Genomic DNA, 22,328 nt, shown 5'->3' with positions numbered 1-22,328 from the left:
GATAAAGTACAAGAGGCAGTCAGCAGAGGGTAACAACGTTTGTCTCAAAACCACACCACCACCATGAGTTATTTTCCTGGAAATAAAACATTGGCATGGGTCATTAATTTCATTTTAAAAATACTTTATTTTTTTAAACCATTAAGGCAAAAACATATTTCAAATTAACTATGTTTACATTCAGTCTTACAGAATGACGTTTTTCTTTTTAAAGCACATAGGTTCCTACCAGTCTCTATACAAACACTGAATCCAACCTCTTATTTTTTACGGAGAAGTGAAAAAATCAGAATGTAAAAAAAGAAAAATGTTTAGTTCAAGTTTTTTCATTCTCAATCAGTAGGCTGGTAACATTTGAGAATCCATTATCATATTTAGCTATACGTAATTTTTACATACACAAGTGTGAGTGACTGTCTTTCCTACAAATCCCTGTGGGACCAGTGTTTCCATTCTTTCTTGAAAATGTCATTTGCATTGCTCTGACATAAAGAAACTTGGGAACTCGGCTTGAATTAGTGGTATTTTACTGGAAACATGCATTCCATGAGAATTAGGTTTGACTACTCCCTGCAAGAACTGTCTGCTCTTTAAAACAAAACACACCCAAAAACTCCTATAAAAATAAAAAAGGTGGCTGGAAACAATGATTTTTTTTCCTTTAATATTGATATTTTGATTGATATAATTAAACACTTGTTAGCTTTACTTATCAGAGTTTGACAACACTAACCAAAATGTGCTTTTTTGTGTCATATCAGATAACAGACGATTTAAGACATCATGAAGTGTTTTAACATCATGATGTAATTAAACTGTTGTTATATTCCTAAAGAAAGAGCAATTGTAAAAATTGTGAAATAGCAGGAGCAATATGAAATGCAGCTCATCTGAGAAGCTGATATACCAGACATCGAACAGTAAAAAAGGGGTGTTCTTGTTAAAAGCTGTAACAAAGCTAATCAAAGTTTTAGTGTTATTACTAAAGAAATAACTAAAGCCATAAATGTTTGTCCACTTCTGAAACCAGAGGAAAATATTTGTGGATACATGGCTTCACACATCCCGCCATCCCACGGGATTCATTTGTCAAGGGAGCAGAGTGAATGACTCAGAAGCAGCTTCCTCCTCTTCTCTGCACCACAGGACAGAAGCAGATGAACATCACCAGTCTGCTTAGTGAGGAGCTGCCCAAGGGAGCTAGCGGTGAGCACCTGCACACAGCATCGGTAACAGCCCTCAGTGGTGCAGCAGTACTAACTAGAAGGAGGGCCTGGAATCAGAGAACAAGGGCAAAGGCACTGTGTTTTCATGAAGGCAATCCCTACGCTAGCTGGCTACCATGTGGCAAAACATACCTGTAGTATGCGAATGTGCCAGAGGTAATAAGACTGGATGTGAACAGCACTTGGCATGGTTATTTGCATATGAATCATCGAGCAGTTTTGCTAATCTTACCATTCCTGCTGCACATCAATGTTGAATGTTTACACTCCTCCACAGTGGGAGGAGAATATACTATTTACATGTTGCCAATATTTTGGTTGGTTAATATTTTCCACCACCATTTTTTTTTCTTCCAGGGGTAAAGAATGCCATAAAACTTTTTGCATTGATTATGCTCTTTTCTTCCGTAACGGGAATTACTGTACATGCATACCCAACCTGAGAAAATACACCAAAATATTTAAAAATGGCTTTAAGTACCTTACTCTTGATCTTGCAGTCCAGTCCTTATTTAAAGCCAAGCCTGTAATGAGCTTAATCTCTTTTGTGCATGTAGCCTATCCCCCAAATTTCAGCTCATCTGAAATTGAGGTCCCTGCAGTAGAAATTCTGTTTTCAAATATCCTTGCAGTGGAATCTGACAAGATAGCACTAATACAATCAAGAAGATCAAGGGAAAGATGGAAAGGAAAACAAACAAACAAACAAAAACAACAACAAAAAAAAACAGCTTCAGAAGCTGAAAAAGCTTTAAAAACCTGTAAGCACTTTACGGAAAACAGAAGAGGAATACCCTTGCCCAGGATGGGCTTAGTTAACCATGAATTTAGATCACATATTTGCAATGTAAAGTGATATATCTGATGGTACCTTTTACAGGTTGTGTTTTTTTCATTGCTGCTTAAGAAATTCAGAAAAGTAGCTGTAGGTTACAAGAAAGTTCAGTAGAGCTTTAAAAAATTTGACAAAAATATCGTAATAGACAACATACCTGCATGATGACACTGACCAAGTAAAAATTTCAAGCTGCAGCAATTTGGGAAATACAATTTTATCTATTACAAATAAGATACAGTAAGTATAAATCATTGCAGGGACATTCCTGGTACATTTTGCTCCTACACCAGGATTCATTAGCAGGAGCACTGGAGGCACAGATTGTCACACCGGAATCGCAGGACACAGAATACCTATGAAAAGGCTCTGAATTCATCTCTACTTAAAACTGTAAAGGGAACACTCCTATTGAAATACTGTTATTGGCTTTTCTGTGTTTTGTTTTGCACTGCCGAATTACTGTTTAAAAACACATCTAGAAGAACTGCAGATCAATCTCCATGCAGATAAAAGGAAATAATTATCAACGTACATTGTTATTTCTAGTAAACCATGCATCAGTTTCTCAGAAAATAACAATAACGCAGTACTTAGAGATCTACCTCTTTTTAGTTCTTTTCAGTCTTTTGAGAAAAATGAACTACTACTGTGCTGTAAAGCAAAGATGAATTTATTTATCTTTCCTGTTGGTGAACTTGAGTTAAAACATTGATAATATTAACTCTGTTTTGAAATTACAGCTCTTCCTAACCTAGACTTACTTCTATTAAGATGAAATAAAAGGAAGTCTATGTTCTATGTGAAATTACATTTTGAAATTTGGTTACAATTATCAATACCAATATTTGATAAGTTGCAGAATTTCTGATACTTCACAAATGACAGAGGAATAAAGGCTACATGGGAATAAATAGCTGTTTGTCTTTGACTTCAGGCCCACCATCCTTACCCATAAAGTAAATCTTTCCTCACTGTACAAAAGGGTTCACAAGATAAAGTATGAAACATATTTAAATTAAATAATTTACATATTTTTCTTAAAGCACCTCTGTAATATAATTTAGTGAAAGTTTATACCTTGCAATTATATTCTGGTATTTTACAAATTGAAACATGAATAAACGGTATTACATTAAATTAAAATATCCCACAGTACATAATATTATCAATACTCTTAGATCAATCCCACATATAATTTAAATCTCTAGTAAGAGGATAGCAAAGCTGATTCAATCTAGATTAAAAAAAAAAAAAAAAAAGGCAACTTATTATCAAGAAAGCACTTGAGATATAAGCAAGTACCAGATACCATACTACACCTTACATTTCAACACTTACTAAAGGATTGGGGTTTTCAGTGAAGGACCATTATTTATAAGAACTTATGCTTAAGTAATATCCCAACAGCTGCAAATGCATTTGTTAAATACAGTTGCAGATTTTCAACTAAGTAACATGGTTGCTTTTAAGGAGAGACAGAGCTGAAATTGTTCCTCTTCAGACAGAGTACAGGCAGCTATGGTGTAACCTCCAGTTTCTCTGTCTGAGATGCTAACTTGTCCATGCTTTCCATTAGAAATAAGGAGGAAATTCAAATTTAATATTATGTGACCCAGCTCTCGTGATGAGTAAATCTCCAAAGCTTTAGCAGTTTGAATAAACAAACAAATGTTTAGATGCTTATTATAAGCTCTTTGATTTGCAAACTTGTGCTAGCTCTCTCATGAGAACGGACTTAGTGCAACTGCTGGTATTTCCTAAATCTGTGCAGGCCAGAAATAAAGCTAAAATATGCTCTTTGGCAACACTTCAGCTTTCTAGCAGCTGGCTAGAACCAAAGCACAAAGGCACATGGAAATGGCAATTAAATTAAAAAAAAAATAAAAAAATCTATAAATGCCAAGAAAGATTCAATTTCTGTAAGTGGAAAGCATTCCTGTCTATTGCAATACAATTTGTTTTTTAAAATTAAAGTGGACATCTGAAATTTAACAGGTACAATGTAACTTTTTTTTTTTTTTTTTTAAAGGAAAGCTGTGCACACAGAATAGTACACCTTTAAACAAAGTATTAGAGAGGTAAAAATGAATATCAGATTTCCCTAATGTTTGAACCATTTTGTTTTTTTTTTTTGCTTGCTTGACTTTTTGTTTGTTTTCCGCTCTATCAAAGTACCTCTTGGATCCCACTAAAGCAAAAAAACAAACAACCCTAAAAATTGAATAGGCTGTAGGTTTGTTGAAAACATTAAGTTGTACTATTGCTCCCTAGGATTTTTCTCTATCCACTTGTGGTCTCTTGTTCTAAGCTGCTTGTGGGTACCTGGTGCCTAACCAGGGCTCTTCAGTGCTACGATATTAAAATAACTTAGCGTAGGTATGAATCAGATCAAAACTATACATAACGAGCCAGTAAGACTTTAACAAATCTTTATCCTAAAATCTGATCATTTTCCCTCCAAAGATTAAAATATTAGACAATCTCTAAAAGGTGGAGATGCTGAAGGCTCCTCAATAATACATCTAAAATTTGGCAGACTCCAAAATTCCAGAAAATGAACACAAATGGAGTCATTTGTTGACATCTGGTTGGCAAATGCCTACTGCAGTCATCTACAGAAGTAGCCAACGTGTACTTTGTTAGCACACTTTATTAGATGTGTAATGCTGAAATTAAGAACTTCTTTTGTACATTAACACTTGGGAAGTGAATTGTCTGCTCTGTGTCATTCTTTGAAGATATTGTGGATATGTGCATCCTGCAGCCCTGCAGACATTGGAATTTATCCAGAATTTTAAGCTACGTTAACATCTCATTCATATTTCTGTAATTCACAATGTGTTCTTTCCATATGTTCAAAGGTCCATGATTTAATTTAAAACAGAAATCATATGCCATTGTCCAAACAATTATTAAAAAATGCATGCTTTTTTAAATAAAAAAAGAAAATGCATCCAGAATAGAAAAAACGCAAATTACTTTCCTAATGCGTATAGTGGGATCCTTTTACAAAGTAGCTGCATTACGCTTTCCACTGAACAATGCTGTTTTCAATTCTTCATAATTTTGCCAAAGTTAAGTATTCAATATTAAATTTTCCATGTTTTTGAAAAGTTTCAGTAAAGTGTTTTAGTCAATTTTGAAAATAAGAACAGGGAAAATGCATTTTGTCTGCAGTGATTATGTCTGTCTGTTTGTTTTTAATGAGAAACTTCAGTACATGCAAACAATGGAACAGCACTTTCAAATTTGCATTTTGCACACATACGAGCTTTGGGAAAAAGAAAAATGCAGCTTGCATTTAAGACTCAGCTTAAGATAGTTTGCTATTAGAGTCTCCAAACTTAGAATTTAGACTGTCATCAGCTGCACTGAGTGTGGTAAGCACTGCACTACACAATTCCTGTGTATGGATGCCATGCCACATGTACAGATCCTTAGTATGTCATCATGACATTTTGACACTTTTTAAAATTGGAGTAAGCAGTAGAGCATATCCATTGCCTAAAGCCCACAGCCCATAGTAAGGCAAGGCTGAATTGAAGAATCAAGCAGCATCATTGCTAAAATCCTCATATTTCTGAGGGCATACTGTATATTGCTGCAAGACACAGACAACAACACATTTCTCATCCACTGTTTCCTGGGAAGACAAACAAACTTCTCTTAATTAAGTGTTAGAAGTAGTTGTAACATAATGCTTCTAAGACCCAGCTGGGGAGAAGAGAAGGTAGTTGACAGGGAAGGTGAGAGAGTTTTGTGCATATGCATCTATTGCTCCTATCCTGCCTTAGATCATCACCAAATTTAAGGCCGATGCTTTAGTATTTCACACTAGGACCTGTATGAATGGCCATCACCTAGATAAAGACCAAATTATTTTCAAATCTGTAATGTGACCAGTCAATGTTTAGCCATGCCAGTGGGCCTTTAAAAAACAAATGTTGTGACAAAAATAAGCCTCATTTTATGATGCTCTCACTTTATGCAACTAACTTAAATTTTTCAGTAAAGATTTAAGATTCTGAAGTCTTTGAACATACTACAATAAAACAAGCACAATGTGTTCTCCTGTGCAACTGAAAGCTTAACTATTCTGAAAATACTAGGATTGGCTTCTGATTTCTTTGTGTTATGAAACTGATAATAAAATAAGGGAATAATAAAAGGAAATTAACAGTATTATGTAGGAATTTATGTAGAAATACCAGGAAATTACCAATAAAAAGGAAATTTAAAAAATTCAAGAAAAAGAAATAGTACAGTGCTTTGCATGCAACTAGCATTTGCTTCCACATTTTGTGCATTAATCTCTGATAAAGAACCCTGTAAAATACCGAAGTCAAGCACTTTCATTTTGGCTTATTTTGCATCAAGAATAAGTACTCTTGTAAAACCACCATATGCCTTCAGATACTCTCGACTGTGCTCTCTTTCATGTTACACAATTAAACTCCACTCTTGGTAATACTGTCACCTTATCCACTATGGTTGTAAGGACAAGAACAAAACTTGGTGAAATAATCTAGCTGTTACCTGTCTGGACAAGGCCTATGGAAGAATAGAAATATATCTGAGTGGATAACTGAAAAAAAGAAAAAAACATAATAGTGTACTCATCAGAAAAGTAAACAAGTTCCAAAGATTCTATACTGCCAAAATACAGGACAAGAAAGTGCTTTTCTTATATAATCTTTTCTTTAGAAATGATCACTGAAAAGCTATCACTGCACTGGAATACTGTGCAGTTAAAATTATTTCTGTACTAGGATCAGATTTTTCAGTCTCTCCAAAACTCAGATGAATTCAAAATTGCAACTTTACACCAAAACTGCATCTTGAGCTACTACAAGTTCTCCAAAATACACATAGTATAACATATTTTTCCCCAAGGACATTTTTGTATTTCCTTAAAACCCTTTCCAGACAAGGGCTTCTTTGCTTATCACATCTACTCTTCAAGAAACATCTGAATGAAGCATGTCTGTTGTACTTTAGATACCACTTAGGATTTTACTTAATTTCTCAAAAGTACTTCTTTTCAACATTCTAATCCTAAAGTACACCAATGTCATACTATATGAATCTGTACTGCACTTCATGAAATTCAAGCAGTGGCACATCAAAGTCTTTCAAATTTTTTAGTAGTGTATATGCAATAATATCAAACCATTTGATACACCTAGACTGACTGTCTTTAAGAAAAATCATTAGTTGGTTCTCAGTAATTACCGTTAGCCAAGAATGTGTAATCTTCATATATATATATATATATATATATATATATATATAAATAAAATCTCTGGGAAGAATTTGCTAAATTTGTTATTTTAACTTTAAATGACTAAGCCAAGAGGAAATATATGTTGTTTTTTGTTTGTTTGTTTTTTTTCATTTCTGTTACTTAGCATTCTGATTTATTATACAAATATGAATTCCTTACCAATCTTCAGATTTCCAAATACAAGAACAGCTGTAAGACACTTCATGAGCATTATAATCAGTGTTTTTCTGCAGAACTCTTTCAAAAGAGAAAAGAACCCAAACCAAAAGAAGTGTAGCACTCCAGTTACCTAGCTTTTAAACTGTTCATGTACTGAACTGAGTGATCAGCTGATAACTGAGTTGTTTTGCTCCCATCTATTATTAATATTGCTGTTGTCTTTAAATATTGTGGAAAAAAATACTAAAAATCCTTAATACATATCCCTGTAGATTTCCTGTAGTAAAGGGTGTAAATGTGCATCAGATTCAGTCTTCTTGATTATCTGAACAAGTTGAGCATGTTCTGTGACAAGTTGTCGGAGGTCAGCCATTTTTTGAAGAAGTTTTGGGAAGAGGAAGGTATCATCAGGATGGTTCGTTTGCAAGTGAAGTTTCAGTACGTGCACAATGCTCTCTTGCATTTTTTCAATGTGTCCTACATTTACAAGACCAGGACGATCTATTCTCAAAACAAACAGAAAAATACATGTCATAATTTAAAAAAATATTCTTTATCGTATATTACTTCAAAGATTCAATGTTGTAGGCTACAGTGTAAATTTACATTATACACTGAAGGCAATGAAAATATTCTCATCAATTTCAACAGGTTTGAAACAGGCTCAAAGTAAATCTTTATTACAGTAATAATAGTAATCGATAATATTTCTGTTACCCCTCAGGACGGATTGTTTTCAACGCCCACAGTTACTTGAGGAGAGAGTTCATAGTACTAAATACAACCCATGCTACAAAAGCAAGGAAAAGAAACATAAAACACCCTCCCACCCTGAAAATGAACAATCAGCAAGAGTCAAAAGATGAGCAAAGCTATAACCTGCATCTGCCTCCAATCTCTTTACAAATTGCTCTTCTGCCCATTTGGTAGATAAAAAGTTTTCTACCCAGTCCTAAACTCATAAAAAATCTGCCAAGCCCCAAACAAAAACACACCATCACACTTCACGTTCCATTTTAAAAAATGCAGAGTAAATAGACCCCTCTCTACCTTGAAAATTTGCTGCCTTGAAGAACAAATACGTAGTGCTTACCTCCACAGCAAATGATGGCAGCGACAAAAAGGGATATATCGCTATCATCCAATTCCAGTGCATTGAATTTCATTGCAAAATCAAATTTTGGCTCCATTATATCACAGAATGGCTTTCTCAGACTTTTCAGGAACTCCCGTGTTATAAAACCATTTCCATAGGCTACCAGCATCCCATCCTTGTTCATTACTGATGCTAACATAGCAAAGATGGCTTCATAAACTCCGTATTTCAACAGTGTCACTTGATCGTTCAAGTCAAGATTGGAGAAGCCAGGGATAGATTTGGCAAATTCAGTAAGTTCTGTGACAGTCTCTACAGAAGTACACTGGCAGCAGTGGAAGATTCGAACTTCTGCTTCCTTATTCTGAATTCCATTGGCTACCAGTTTTGCCACAAGGGTCTTCTCTGCCATGCACAAGGTATCCATATCGTGTATAACAAATGGCTACAGAGAAAACAGTATTAATTCATTGACAAAATCAAAGCTATTAATCATTGGTTTCCTAAACAAACGAATTTTGATGAACCTTTTAAGTTTCATACTAATCAGTTTTCATCTATCAATAAACCTTGAGTTCTTTCATATTTCTGCATAAAGAGAAACCACACATTACTGAACTACAAAATGCAATGTCTTAGAGCAAGTCTGTCCTGCAAACGACTCAGCAAAAAACAAAATGTAAATATGCATGACATATTCACAGTGAATATCCAGAAGTACTGTGTGTAGTATATATACATATATATATATCCATCTCAGAGTTAGACCCAGAAGGTTCTTAAAAGACATGTATTACCTTCTCCAGAAGTCCAGGTTATTCTTCCTACTTTCCTATCAATTCCTAACTAACTACACTTGATGCACATCGTGATGCTTTCCTGAAGTATCCTAAGGGGAATACAGACAATCATTCAAATACAGGACAGCATGTTTACACAAGAATGTGACTCATCTATTACTCTTGCGTTTATTATCAGATTTTCATAAACTAGGTCTCAGCTGTTCTTCCACATAAATTTAGCTCACCTTTCTAGCTCCTTTTAGTGCTAAGTCATCTCTAAACCCAGATCCCACTAGAATGTCAGACAACACTAAATTTCAGTCTTGATCACCGTCTTTTCCATAAATAAAAACCCCTCTATTTAAAAAGGTCCATGCATTACAATCTGATGAGCTGGTCTCTTAAAAACATCACATAAAAAAGCGTTCTCACTTTCTTAACAATCAAACAGAACTCTAAAATATTTTGTTATATATTTGAAGAGCAGTAATCAAAACAAAACAAAGGACTATTTATGAAAGAAAAACAAACAAAAAAACAACAACAACAGTGCTTCCCAGTCTATCAAAGTCATAGCAATTGGCCTTGAACATAAACATTATTTCCTTAAATGCTAAGCAGACTACCATCCCCGTGCTGTTTTGCTTGTCTCAGATTAAACATCACAGATAATTTTTTGTATTTCTTTATAAATAGAATTCATCTATTTTACTTAGGAAACTGTAAAACATTAATTTTTCCCTACAGTCCACTGAATCACTTTGAATGTTGTACACTTTTTCCAGTGCTTAGAACAATTCCATTGGATTTCTGTACTTAGTACAGAAATTTTTATGTGCAGGTGGATATGAGAGAAAAGCAGCAGAAAAATCAAACACCACTTTTTGAACTTTGTTAGATGTAATCTGTCATGTAAATTCTTCTGGAATTTATCATCATTTCACTATGCAGAAAACAGGTAATGCCAAGGTCTTAGGATCCAAATTTAAAAAGGACATCTTACCATCACGAAAAATGCCAGTTTGTTCTGGAATGAGTTATAGTGATGCCAAGAATTAGGATTCTCTGAAGTGAAATCTTATTGCATAGTTCAGAAACAGGTGGGTTATTAATTACCAACAACACACCCCCCCCCCAAAAAAAAAAAAAAAAGTTTTTGTTAAAAGATTTTTTTCCTAAGCAGACATGATGAAATAGCTGAAAAACTCTCCTTTTTCCTGAATATTGAAGAATAAAGGAACAGCCTGTTTGCAATATATTAGCTCTGATTCCTCACCAATTTTTATTTGTAAATTCACTAGGATACATGCGAGCCTCTATTACTTGGTGATATTATTACAGATGACTGTAATCTGAGAGCCATTACATCAACTTCATCCCATAAATACAAACACAAAAAATAAGATGTAGAGATCTAGGATCCCTGCATGTACATTACATATTGCAACTTATGATTCTGATGTGGTAGCAAGCTTGAAAAGGACTATACGGAGATAGTTACTTGGTAAGGTGTTAAAGCATGGTATTTACTGTAGGCTCGTGTCAGCTTGTATCCCAAAAAGGTTTATGGCTTATGGTTGTTCTTAATTTTTAAGCACCTCATCAACCCAGAGAAAGAGACTGGCATTATTCATACATTTCTCTTTTAATATAGAAGCTTGTATGCTTGGCTAGACTACACTACTGGGGGAAAATATCTCCCCATCTCCCCCCCCGCCCCGATTCATCCTGAAAATAAGACTCCTATTTTACTACTGATTTTATCTTTTCTATATGATAAATTACAATAGAATTATAGAAATTGTAGCTAAAGTGAAACAAGTCAGTCCTTACAATCTTGTGTGCTACAGAACAAAAAGCAGTCAATAGCAGAACCTAGACCAAGCTCTTCATTGTCCAATGTTGATTTCCTTGCCGTATTCAACCATTTCTAGAAAAGTTATGCACATTATCAAAACAGTATGGCTCACAGTTAAATATCAAATATGTTGTGCAACTGGTGAGTAAATATTGCACAATACATACTAATTAGTAATGACCAAAGTACTATAAGTAAAAATGCATAGAGAACATGTAACATATAACAGTTCATTATAAAATCATGGATAACTTATCCTGTAAGAAAAATAAACAGTATAGCATACATGTCATCAGAAACTTGTATGCTTCTCCTTTTCAAAATAACCATACATTTAAAACCAGGAAGGCTGCATAAGGAAGTGGAAAGAACTGTTAACAAAGAATTACAAACTCATGTTCTCTTTCCTACCATTTATACTTCTGTGATTAGAACAAGAGTCATTCAGAGCTTCTGTACACCCTAAAACATAACAGTATTTATCCTGGTATCTGTGGCTGAAAAGCATTTGAATTATTTTTTTCCCCGACTTTCACACTAGGAAATTAAATCTGAACCATTTTCCCCCACCCATACCAAGAGGTATTCACATTCTGTTTCTTGATTAAGAACTAATTTTATTTCCCTTATCTCTCCTCTATAATTTAAGGTTCCTAAAACTTTTTATTGTTCTTATAGTGGCTAAAAGCAATTACATTTACTATAGGTATTCTTTTTTGTGTGTGTGTATTTCATTTCCATATTAGCATGTTATTTATTTTCTGAAAGATTTGCTTATGAGTTTAACAAATCATTGTACCACCTTACGTGCTTTCCAGCTTTACTTTAAAGTTATAGCAAAAGTACTTACTGGATTGTTATTAGTTTTCCCTGCAAGGATGACTCTGGCTTTAACCTTGTTCATATTGAAGTTTTTCAGGTAAGCATCATGAATTCTTTTAGCAAGTGATTTAAGATCTGCCATTTCTGAATCTTCAATATAACTTTCACCTGTTAGAATTTCTGCCTTCAACTTGGCCTTCTCAGACCTTGGCATTCGTCCAAAACGTATTGCTGATAGGAAGATATAATTGTAAAACAAACATGTTATACAAAAACCTACCCCTTTTTCAATTGCTGAATAGAGCAGTAAGATTTTTCATCTAGAAAAACTGAGGTAGAAGTATCAGACTTACTATGATAAATTCATGAGTGAAGTAGTCTTATTCTTTCCAACAGACAGTGACTGAGACCCAACTAACAACACCTGGCACATCAGGTTAGTGTACTACACTGAAAGTAATCGGACCTTTCAAAACACAATCTGGTATCTGCGATGATGCAGAATACATGCCTTTTTCCTTCTACACTACCTAAGTAGTTTTATCTTTTTCTCTCCTCTTTGTGTCCTGCAGTGCCCAACATGGAACTCAAAGGTCCACCATAGGAATTCTAAAAAGCTAAGTGAGGAAAGTCATGTCAGGAACTTGGCAGAGGAAACACACACCGACTGGAGAGATCACAGAATCACAGAATTGTAGGGGCTGGAAGGGACCTTGAAAGATCATCGGGTCCAACTCACCTACCTGCCAAAGCAAATTCCCTAGAGCAGGCTACCCAGGTAGGCGCCCAGACAGGCCTTGAGTATCTCCAGAGAAGGAGACTCCACAACCTCCCTGGGCAGCCTGTTCCAGTGCTCTGTCAAAAGATGCCTGGGGGAACTCTGCAGGGAGGTAGCCCCAAATTCCAGTGCTGATTTTGAAATGGCTAGGGTATTCATTTCTTTAGGCACTGGATGTTCAGTTCAATGTATCTGTACTGACTGGTGAGAACAAAACAGACCAGAAACTCTCATTAATGCACAAAGGTTATAGTCAACACAATCTCCTCCCAGGCCCAGAATCAATAGATTAACCCTTCAAAACTAGAGAGGATGAGAATAGAGTTTGAATATGCAATCCAGTCATTAGTACATCCTTTTGAAAGGCAGGAGATGTGAGTCTGAAACACCATTGGACATGGTGGTCTTCCCATTTCTTGGGCCAGTGCTCTTGCCATTTAGCACTAAAATAGGCATGTTCACATGCTTCTTCAGTTTCATCTTAAAACTAAAATAATTCAATTTTATACAGGGGCCTACCCTCTGATAGTAAGCAAGGTTTTGAGAAGGCTAATAAAGCTGGTTGCTCTTTCTTGCCTATTTCAGCAGCTAACCACTGGGAGGACAAAACCTCACTGCTTTAACTGAGCAACACCAAGCCCGTGCAGAATTAGTGCTTCAACATGCCTGAGGAATCTTCTTATGACACAAGAAGGTGATTTGAGGCATGATCTGCAATGCAGTTTTGGACTTCAATGCAAGTCCTTCCATGGATGTCCTGCTCTGAATCTGGCCATGGGTCTATCAGAAGAGTGTAAGAGTATCTTCCCTAAGCTGAAACTTACAGGATAGAGGTCATAGCTGTAAATCTAGTTAAGGTTATTTTCCTGAGAAGCACTGTCTGCAAGTTAGCAGTCTTCTCATCCCCTTCAGCCTCCTATACATTTTCTCCAGTGAAACTGCTGCTTCCTTCAGCACAGGTGCCCACAGTGCTTTAATAGCATGAAACAGCTTCAACTGAGCACTAATCCCTGCCATCCAACACAGCTCCCTACTCAGTTCCTGTCCCTGAGATGTTACTTTGTTAGCTGGCACACTCTTCCTAAGTCTGTTATTTCAATAAGTTTATTACCAGTCCTAAATGCGACTCTCCAAATGCACTTTAATCTCAGTCAAGGCGTTACACACAGGAACCAGGCTTCCCCCAGAACCAGAAAGTCAGCTTTCCCAATGTCTGTTGCTCGGACTCTAGACTATGCTGCCAGAGGTGGCTTTCCCAACTGGGTCCCCACCCCAACTATCTCGACTGCATTGTTTCCTCAGGAAGTTCATCTCTCAGCCCACAGCTTTTCATGTAGCCCAGCAACCTACTCCCAAATTGCACCTGCTCTCAAGTTCAGCCTTGACACCATAAGACTTAACGTAGGGAAAGCAAACTGCTGTCATCTGGCCAACTACAATATGCTTTCTCGTGGATTGGCCTCTCCCTGCTTTATCTTCTTTCTTCTCCCCTCTTTACCAAAGTTGCTTAACAAGCTACATACAGTGCATAGAACTGCCTTGTGGGGGTAATATTGGTGTGTAAATCAGAGTTAAGCCATTAACACAAACAATAATATAATTCTTAAACTGTGTATCTAAACACTCTGAATTTTTACCATTCCATTTAACAAGCAACGTACTTCTAACTCTTGCCCCACAGTCAGCCCTCCCCCCAACACTCCCTGAACCACCTGCCCAAGAGCTGTTGCACTGTAATCTGCAAAATAATTAAGTCTGGTTTCCTACAGATTTCCTCCCTGTGTCATGCCCTCCCACAATAAGCTAGCTCTCCTCCTGCTCCTCTAAAACTCCCCCGGCCAAAATTCTTCCAGTACTGGAACTTGTTTCAATGGCACCAATGGTGTCAAAGTTCTGGGTGAAAAAAAAAAACAAAAAAAAAAAAAAAACAAGCAACTAAATATACAATACTATGGACAAATGAACATTCAACACAACTGTGTAAAATTCAGAAGAGTAGATTTAGCAGCTGTTTATCAATTACTTCTACTAGACATTAGGGAAATTGGTGTTGTCCCCCTACCCCCTCCGATCTATACCGTAAAAATCTGAGATTCAACTCATACAAATAAGCATAAAAGTTATCCAAGTGTCTGCTTCCAGAAGCAGACCCTGGGTAGGAACAAGCAAATTATTAATGGCACTCTTACCTACCATTATGTGACATTCCAACTGAAAGGCACTTTTGAAAACGACAGTATTGGCACTTATTACGATTTTTTTTCTGAATTTTGCAGTTGCGATCACATTTATCATAGATGAGTTTTAATCGGATTGTTCTCCTAAAAAAACCCTACAAGAAATTTGAGAAGACAATATGTAATGTTAAATAGTCGTGACTACTGAACTTTATGATACATGTGATTTTTTAATTGTTTAGTGATATCAGTAGAAAAACAATATGCAAAGCACAATCTGTCCGAAGGTAAGAATCTCCCACTCTACATGGTGAAGTGGTGTGTATGAAGGCATATACAGAATGGAAAACAAGAAAGGAGGAAGCAGCTTTCAGCTCTTATTCTTGGAAGAGAACCAAGACCCCAGAGTACCAGAATAAATTTTCTTTTAAGGACTAAGTAACACAGTCACATCCTGCTTTTGCATACATTTTCTGTGTCCTCTGACAGAAACAACTTTAATCTTTCATATGTGTAAATTACACAAATGCAGAGATTTAACACATCTCTTCTCTATTCAGCAAACGTGAGGGCTATTACAATGCAGCACAGTGTGTAGAAAGAGCCAAGGACACAAAAATAGGCATTACAGAAAAGGCTATACCTCAGCAGACCTTACCATGATGTCTTGATACTGCAATGTAATACTAGTCTCAAGCTAAGAAGTAATTAAAGGGTTAGCAAAGCTTTTTAAAGTCATTGCAACACTTTGCTTCACATGACATAGTAACAGATGTCATCTAGGCTCTGGGGCTTTCTGGCCACATTTGATTATGAACTAGCTCTCCACCTCTTCAAAGGCAAGTACAGTTTCTGGGATTAATTTATAAGATTTATATTTGAATTATCACCTTCTGACATGGAGCGTGAGAGAAAAATATACATGTATAAAATTAATTCTTTTATCAGACATAATAAAGAAAGAAAAAGGGGAGAAAGAAAAAGAGGAGAAAAAAAACAACACATTGGAAGTAAAATAAAAGAATCTTTTAATTCCTTGGCCATATCATCCCCAAAATTATACATTAATGATAACATTACTTTGCCCCACAGATATGCACTGGGTCCAAAACTACAAGAGGTACAATACTAAGTGATTTAAGCAGAATGTGGTGGAGATGAAATATTTGGGATTTGTTAGTGTTACAATGGAAATGTAGCAGGCTCGCATGCTTCTCACAGCTATACTCCCAACACAAATAAAACACTAGTGGAGCAAGTAGGCTTTTATTTTTGGTCACAGTTTAGTGTTTTAAGTTGTTTTAGTGTTTAACTAACTAGTTCCACAAAAGCAGCATTAAAATTGTCATTGTGCATTGCCTCTGCTTGATGAAGGTCTGGTATTGAGTTACGGTAGCCAGTTACAGTATCTGATCAAATTATTTCTCAAAAAAGATCACAGATATGTTTATCATAGAAATAATTTTAATGGCTAGAATTATATTAAACATTTATGAAACAAATGCTTATCTCCGTTTAACCCTGCAAATAAAGCAACATGATTTAGGCTCTTAAAAAGAAAATTACGACTGTACCTTACAACCTTCACAAGCATGTACTCCGTAATGGTAGCCTGAGGCTTTATCCCCACAAATTCTACATTCAATGTTTAATGCTCCACTGGGTGATTCATCTATGCTACTTGGAGCTGTGGCAAAATTAATGGATGAAGGACTGGATGCTGGTGAAAGGGTGTCTAAAAGAAAAAGGAACACTTCATAAATACTATACTAAACCCACAACAACAACAAAAGAGATTATTTTAAAAAATAATCTTGAGTCAGAATTGAATAATCATAGCCATTAAGTGAACTTGGCATTAAGAGTTTGGAAGTATTTCATATTTATATTAACATACAAACATACAAAATACAAGGCATATCCTGCTAATTTTGATGCGATACAATGTCAACAAACAAAAAGCCTTACTGAGAAAGAAAGAGAAAAATCAAGGGTTTTTTTTGGATTTTCCCACATCTAATTTTTTACTTTGTATTTTTCAATTTGTTCTCAGTTTGATGTGAATATGAACTTGTTTAATCCCAATACTTAAAATAAGTAACTAAGTATTCAAAGAATTTTTCATTTCAACCAAGGAAAATTTCATAAATATAAAAATACACATGCAACTGTCTTCACGAATAACTAATTTGAAACCAAGAAACAATATTCAACATGTATCTACTACTCAAGACAAATAGTAAAAGATACAAAAAAGAAAAAAAAAATCTACATCAACAGAGACCTCCCCCATGGCTTCAAGTCTGTATCACAATATCCATTGAACCTGTCACTCACTCTTTCCAGAAAGGTTATTAAGAGCTCATCTCACTGTTACCATCTCTTCTGCCAGCGCTCAGAATGAGGTCTATTACTATAGCATGACAAGAGATATATTTGTAGCTCAAGCTGAATTAGTCCAGCACTTGAAGACACACTTAGAAGTCCCACTGAGTGAAAAGCTATCATAGTTTTAAATGGTCATCTAAACTGAGAACTAAAAGGCAGTTAAACACATCATTTTTCTAAAGAAAAGATTTTTATCAAAGTGAAAACATACTCCTTCACATCAGTAAAAAGGCTAAACAAATATTAAAAGGAAGGTAAGAAGAGTGTCTACTTCTAAGATAACGAGGCAATAAAAGTCTTGCTCAAATATTTTACCTTTTGAGTATAATGGGAAAATAATTTCTGGATTGCTATACAATGAATGAAACAAACTCTCAATTTTACTACTAGGTAACACGTTACAGAACCAACACCTTCCAACTTCAATTATTTCAATTAATATTTCCACCTTGTTTGAAGAAAATATTTTCTGAGGCCAGAATTTCTTTTATCTTCCATCTTGCAACTTGCACCACAAGACTTCAGCAAATTAATGGGTGTGTTATTTTAACAGAAAGATTAAGAAACACTTACAAATGTAGGTCAGCAAGTATTACATTGGAAAAAAAAACTTGGCATAGAATTCAGTCTTCATTGCCAGCACTGCCAAGCCCACAGGTAGAGTCATCAACAACAGCCTAAAACCCAGGATTTTTTTTTAAAGTATGATTTTCATTTCTTTTTATGTGTCTTATGGAATTTGAGCCTTAAACATTTACGTTTTCCATCTTCAGTAACAGCAAAACTTGGAGTTTTCGCAATGAACACTGAATACTGAAAATAAGCTGATACTAGAAACTGATCCAAATTATTATAGGATTATAGGACTTGTACACATATACACACACAAATAATTAAAAAAAATCATACTACAGATGAACTGTATTATAAAGCCAGTACATATAAACTTTTCCTGTATGAGGCATATCTCTAGCTGTGGAAGTCTGCAACCAAAATGGACCCAAACTGTATTCTAACAAGCATTTCTTTGGGCAAGAGTGCCAAGGGACAGCTCTTCTTTCTTCCAAAATTTACACTATTAATTTCAACCACTTGTAGCACAGAGGCACACCTCAGTTTTATTGGCACAATTTTTGTGAAGTAAAATTGTGATCTGGTGATCTCAGCCTAAGAATTAATTTACAGTAAAAAAATAAAAACACACAAAAGCAAAAACAAAACAGAATGCAAAACAACTAGAAGGTTAATCATAAACTTAATCTTAAAATGGTTGTACTGCTAAAAGGTTTGTAAAGCCACAATTTCAGAAAGAATATGTTATTGATGTTATTGCAGTGTCCCACAACATTTCAACAATTTCCATTGTGAACCCTCAAAACAAATCTCATACAAAGAAAGATCTTTTGACTAATGACTACGTAGTATATAGCACTCTCAGATTAGTTAATTTTATCAGGGTAGAAACCATTAGTTGAATAATGCTACTCATGAGAAGGGGGAGAAAACAGCAAGTTAAAAACACCAATACATTAAAATATACTGGAATTCTGGGTGCACTTGTAGGAGCTTGATTGTAAATATATTTTTGACTGATATTTCATGGTACATTTCAAACACTTGTGATTTAAAGAAACTAAAGAAATGGTATTTGTTTTAGTGCAATATCATTACATCCTATATGACTAAAATATATAACATCTTTTCTAGAAATAGTGATATTAAGAGTTATTTTGAAAAAGAAAACTTTGATAGTAATGATAACTTAAAAAGCAGCAAGTTTATGTTAAGCAATTTTAGCCCTAAATATATTAAGATGAAGCTATTATCAATTTATATATTTTTAGTGTCATTTAGTCATAAACAACAATTATTACATTAAAAAGTTCCTCATTCCTACTATTATGTATTTATAAAAGCAAGTTTCATGGTAACCAAAAACTCTCTTACCTGTTATGACTGATCCGTCAGATCCTGGACCATTCCCCAGTGACTGAAACTCTGTTAAACTTAAAGCTCCAGAGCTATCATCACCTAGAGACTGAGAAATGTCTTGAATATTCTCCATCTCTTGTAGAAACTCTCCAGATAAAGGACTACCTATATCATCCTCCTCCAAGGGAGTAAGTGGATAGAGCTGGTTTTCAGTGTCCACCATTTTGGTCAAGTAGAGCTGTCACTTAAACTTCTTTACGCTGGTGGGAAAAAAAAAAAGTCCTGTGCTTACAAATTCAGAATACATATATTTATATTCAATTCTATTACACTCAGAATATTGAATACATGAACTTTAATCTGATAATTAAATATTATACAATATTCTGTTTCTCCAGAAGCTTTATGCAACATGAATCATTGACAGGACAGGGAAAAAAAGTCCAAAAAATATTTCAATATGATGAAAAGATATGACGAGATCAATGGATAGGTTGTTGTTTTTTTCCTTTGCTGTTGAAGGTTACAAGTTATGTTTCTATAGCACGCATTAATCACTTCACACCAAATTTCACAGAAAAATAAGTATCAATAGGATTACATATTGTGTGAGAGCAGTCTTTTCTCACTTCATCTAACAAGTTTAGATATGTTGATTTGGTCCTCTGTTCTCATCTCTTAGATTTATTTGATAGGTCTTATGACACTGCAGAGAACAAAATACTGCCTTATACTATAATCTTTATAGAAGCAGGTAAAACTAATGGGTTTTGACCTGCTTAGGTCAATGAACTTAACAACTTCATCAAGAGTGCTCCAGCATATGCAATCCAACATACCTGTAATTCCTACAGTTAGATTTATTTCCCACAGTGAAATATGTTTTCAAAGCTGCCTTCCAAACTTGCCACCAGCATTATCAATTTTGAGTAACAGTACAGATTCTTAAAAAAATGAAGTAGTTATTTCAACTAATAAATGTGCTGTAGAATGTTGCTGCTGCTGCTGCCAGGACATACTGCTAAAAGAAACTAATTTTTTGCACTAATTGCTGTGTTGTACTCCTCACATGTACAGACACATCTCAATTCAGTATTGACCATTCAATGAACGCACGCTGGCTTGCAGGGAAGCTTTGACTGTTACTGTGGTTACTACTCAATGCTGAGCTTCACAAAGAGCCACGTGTATACTGCAGTTTATCGTGGAGCTTGAATTTGCCAATTACTGGCTATATGGGGATATGCCAATACTGGTTTTTCAATAAAAAGTGCTAGGTCATGATAAAAACAAGTGAACAAACAGAAAACCCAACCTTCCTTGATGTTATTTAAAGTTTTATATAGAACTAGTTTGGCTTCTACGACACTACATGCTTTATATTAAGAAATCAATCCATGTATTTGATAATTTGTAAATGACAGATTAATCCTATGAAAATTGGGTATTAGTTCTAGTTAAACAGTTTTGTTTTGTTTGCTATATAATTGCCCAAAAGATGACATCTATGAGTGCTACAAAGAACTACTGCTTTACATACTAATGACAAAAGACAGCTGTCACTTGTATTTGGTTATATAAAAACTTAAAAGGATTTAGACTAGCAAGTTACCTGCCATCAAGCTTTTTCTCCCTAGACTGATGGCAAAAGTCTGCCTTCAATTATATTTGCACAGACGTAACTGAGGGCAGAATGATCTGCTCTGCGGAAGATTAAGAGTCACGCTTGCAACAACCTGCAAGGTACACACAGTTTTTAAGAGATTTATTTTCCAAGTGCACTTAGCAACATGCTCTTTCCACTATTTCATGGAAAACCAATGGTTCATATATGTATCATTGCTGCGGTGTTTTCCAATGTGTTCATTATATGATGTTAAAGCAAAACAAAAAATATACATATATATATCTGTATAGCATAAGGCTTTTTATCCCACAGTCTGCATCCTTCAAAGCATTGACCAGCCAATTGATGTTATTTAAAATATATACACTAGTCTTCTCTAAATTTTCCTCTGATTTTAAGACTACTCTTTTTTTTTTTTTTTTTTTTTTAAATATTTATACCCAACGTCATACTAGTACAGCCGATGTACCATTATGCACCACTCATTTTAGCCAAGTGAATGTTAACCCCTCAGGTACAGGAAGAAATTGAAATTGTATTGTAATCATAATCTCTGGCGATTAAAACAAAGCAATATGTTCTATATATTCCTTCTTACAGCTCTATGCACCATTTTACCTGTTTTTCATAGAATTCTTAAAGTTAGAAAAGACCTCCAAGATCATCTGGTCCAACCACCCCCCAGTCACCAATATTACCTATAGCAATATAAATTCCTATTTGTAAACTATACTCAGGCTCCCTGAAGAAAAACATTATTTGAAACATGATAGCTTTAACTAAAAATGAATAAATAATTTGACTATAAAGAGGATTTTCTTGGCAGTAACTGTCTCTTTAAATTACTGTTTTTGGCAAAATCCACTTTATTTAAAGTGTTATCAGGTTGCATGATGAACTACAGAGGAATACTGAAATAATGACAAAACATCCCTTTTAAATCAGTGTCTGGTAGTTACATTAATTTAAACATTCAAACAATGAGCAAAGAAGCAGTAGCAAATACAAATGTGTTTTGTATTACGAGGTAGCAAACAAGAATATCTAGGAGACTAAGAATAAGAATTTATCCATGATTTGTAACACCAGTTACAACACTGTATGTCACTATTTATTTTACTCGGATGTGCCACATTGTTATTCTATCACTATACACAGCTCAGTGTATCTAGAAATAACAGGTAAATTAACTATCCTATTTGATATATTAAGTACTCAGTAGGACATTGCCAGCACTGTACTAGAATATTTATCAGCAATGCAAGGATTTTCATCTGTATCTCAACCTCAAGAGCATCCAAGAAACTGTGATTATCATAATCGATTATTTTGGAACAGAACATTATATTGGAAAACTGAAT

At 35.0% G+C, this 22,328-nt stretch overlaps 1 protein-coding gene across 5 annotated transcripts in view; it reads right to left on the bottom strand.

Annotated features, from left to right (window-relative positions):
* Positions 1–107: 107 nt before the first annotated feature.
* Positions 108–22,328, bottom strand: part of PPARA (peroxisome proliferator activated receptor alpha) — a 42,558-nt gene continuing 20,337 nt past the window's right edge. For 3 of the 5 annotated variants that reach the window (XM_084506979.1, XM_084506981.1, XM_084506983.1), the window contains 6 exons: positions 19,356–19,600; positions 16,595–16,755; positions 15,037–15,175; positions 12,094–12,296; positions 8,601–9,048; positions 108–8,008 (listed from right to left, as the gene is read on the bottom strand). In XM_084506979.1, coding sequence (XP_084363105.1) covers positions 7,761–8,008; positions 8,601–9,048; positions 12,094–12,296; positions 15,037–15,175; positions 16,595–16,755; positions 19,356–19,563 — 1,407 coding nt within the window. In that variant the 5' untranslated portion in view covers positions 19,564–19,600 and the 3' untranslated portion in view covers positions 108–7,760. Of the gene's footprint in view, positions 8,009–8,600; positions 9,049–12,093; positions 12,297–15,036; positions 15,176–16,594; positions 16,756–19,355; positions 19,601–20,952; positions 21,077–22,328 lie in introns of all 5 variants that reach the window. The other 2 variants (XM_084506982.1, XM_084506980.1) reach the window with 1 other exon arrangement.

The sequence above is a fragment of the Aythya ferina genome (genome assembly GCF_964211825.1).
Source record: "Aythya ferina genome assembly, chromosome: 1".
NCBI lineage: Eukaryota > Metazoa > Chordata > Aves > Anseriformes > Anatidae > Aythya > Aythya ferina.
This window is presented reverse-complemented; position numbering and strand designations above follow the sequence as displayed.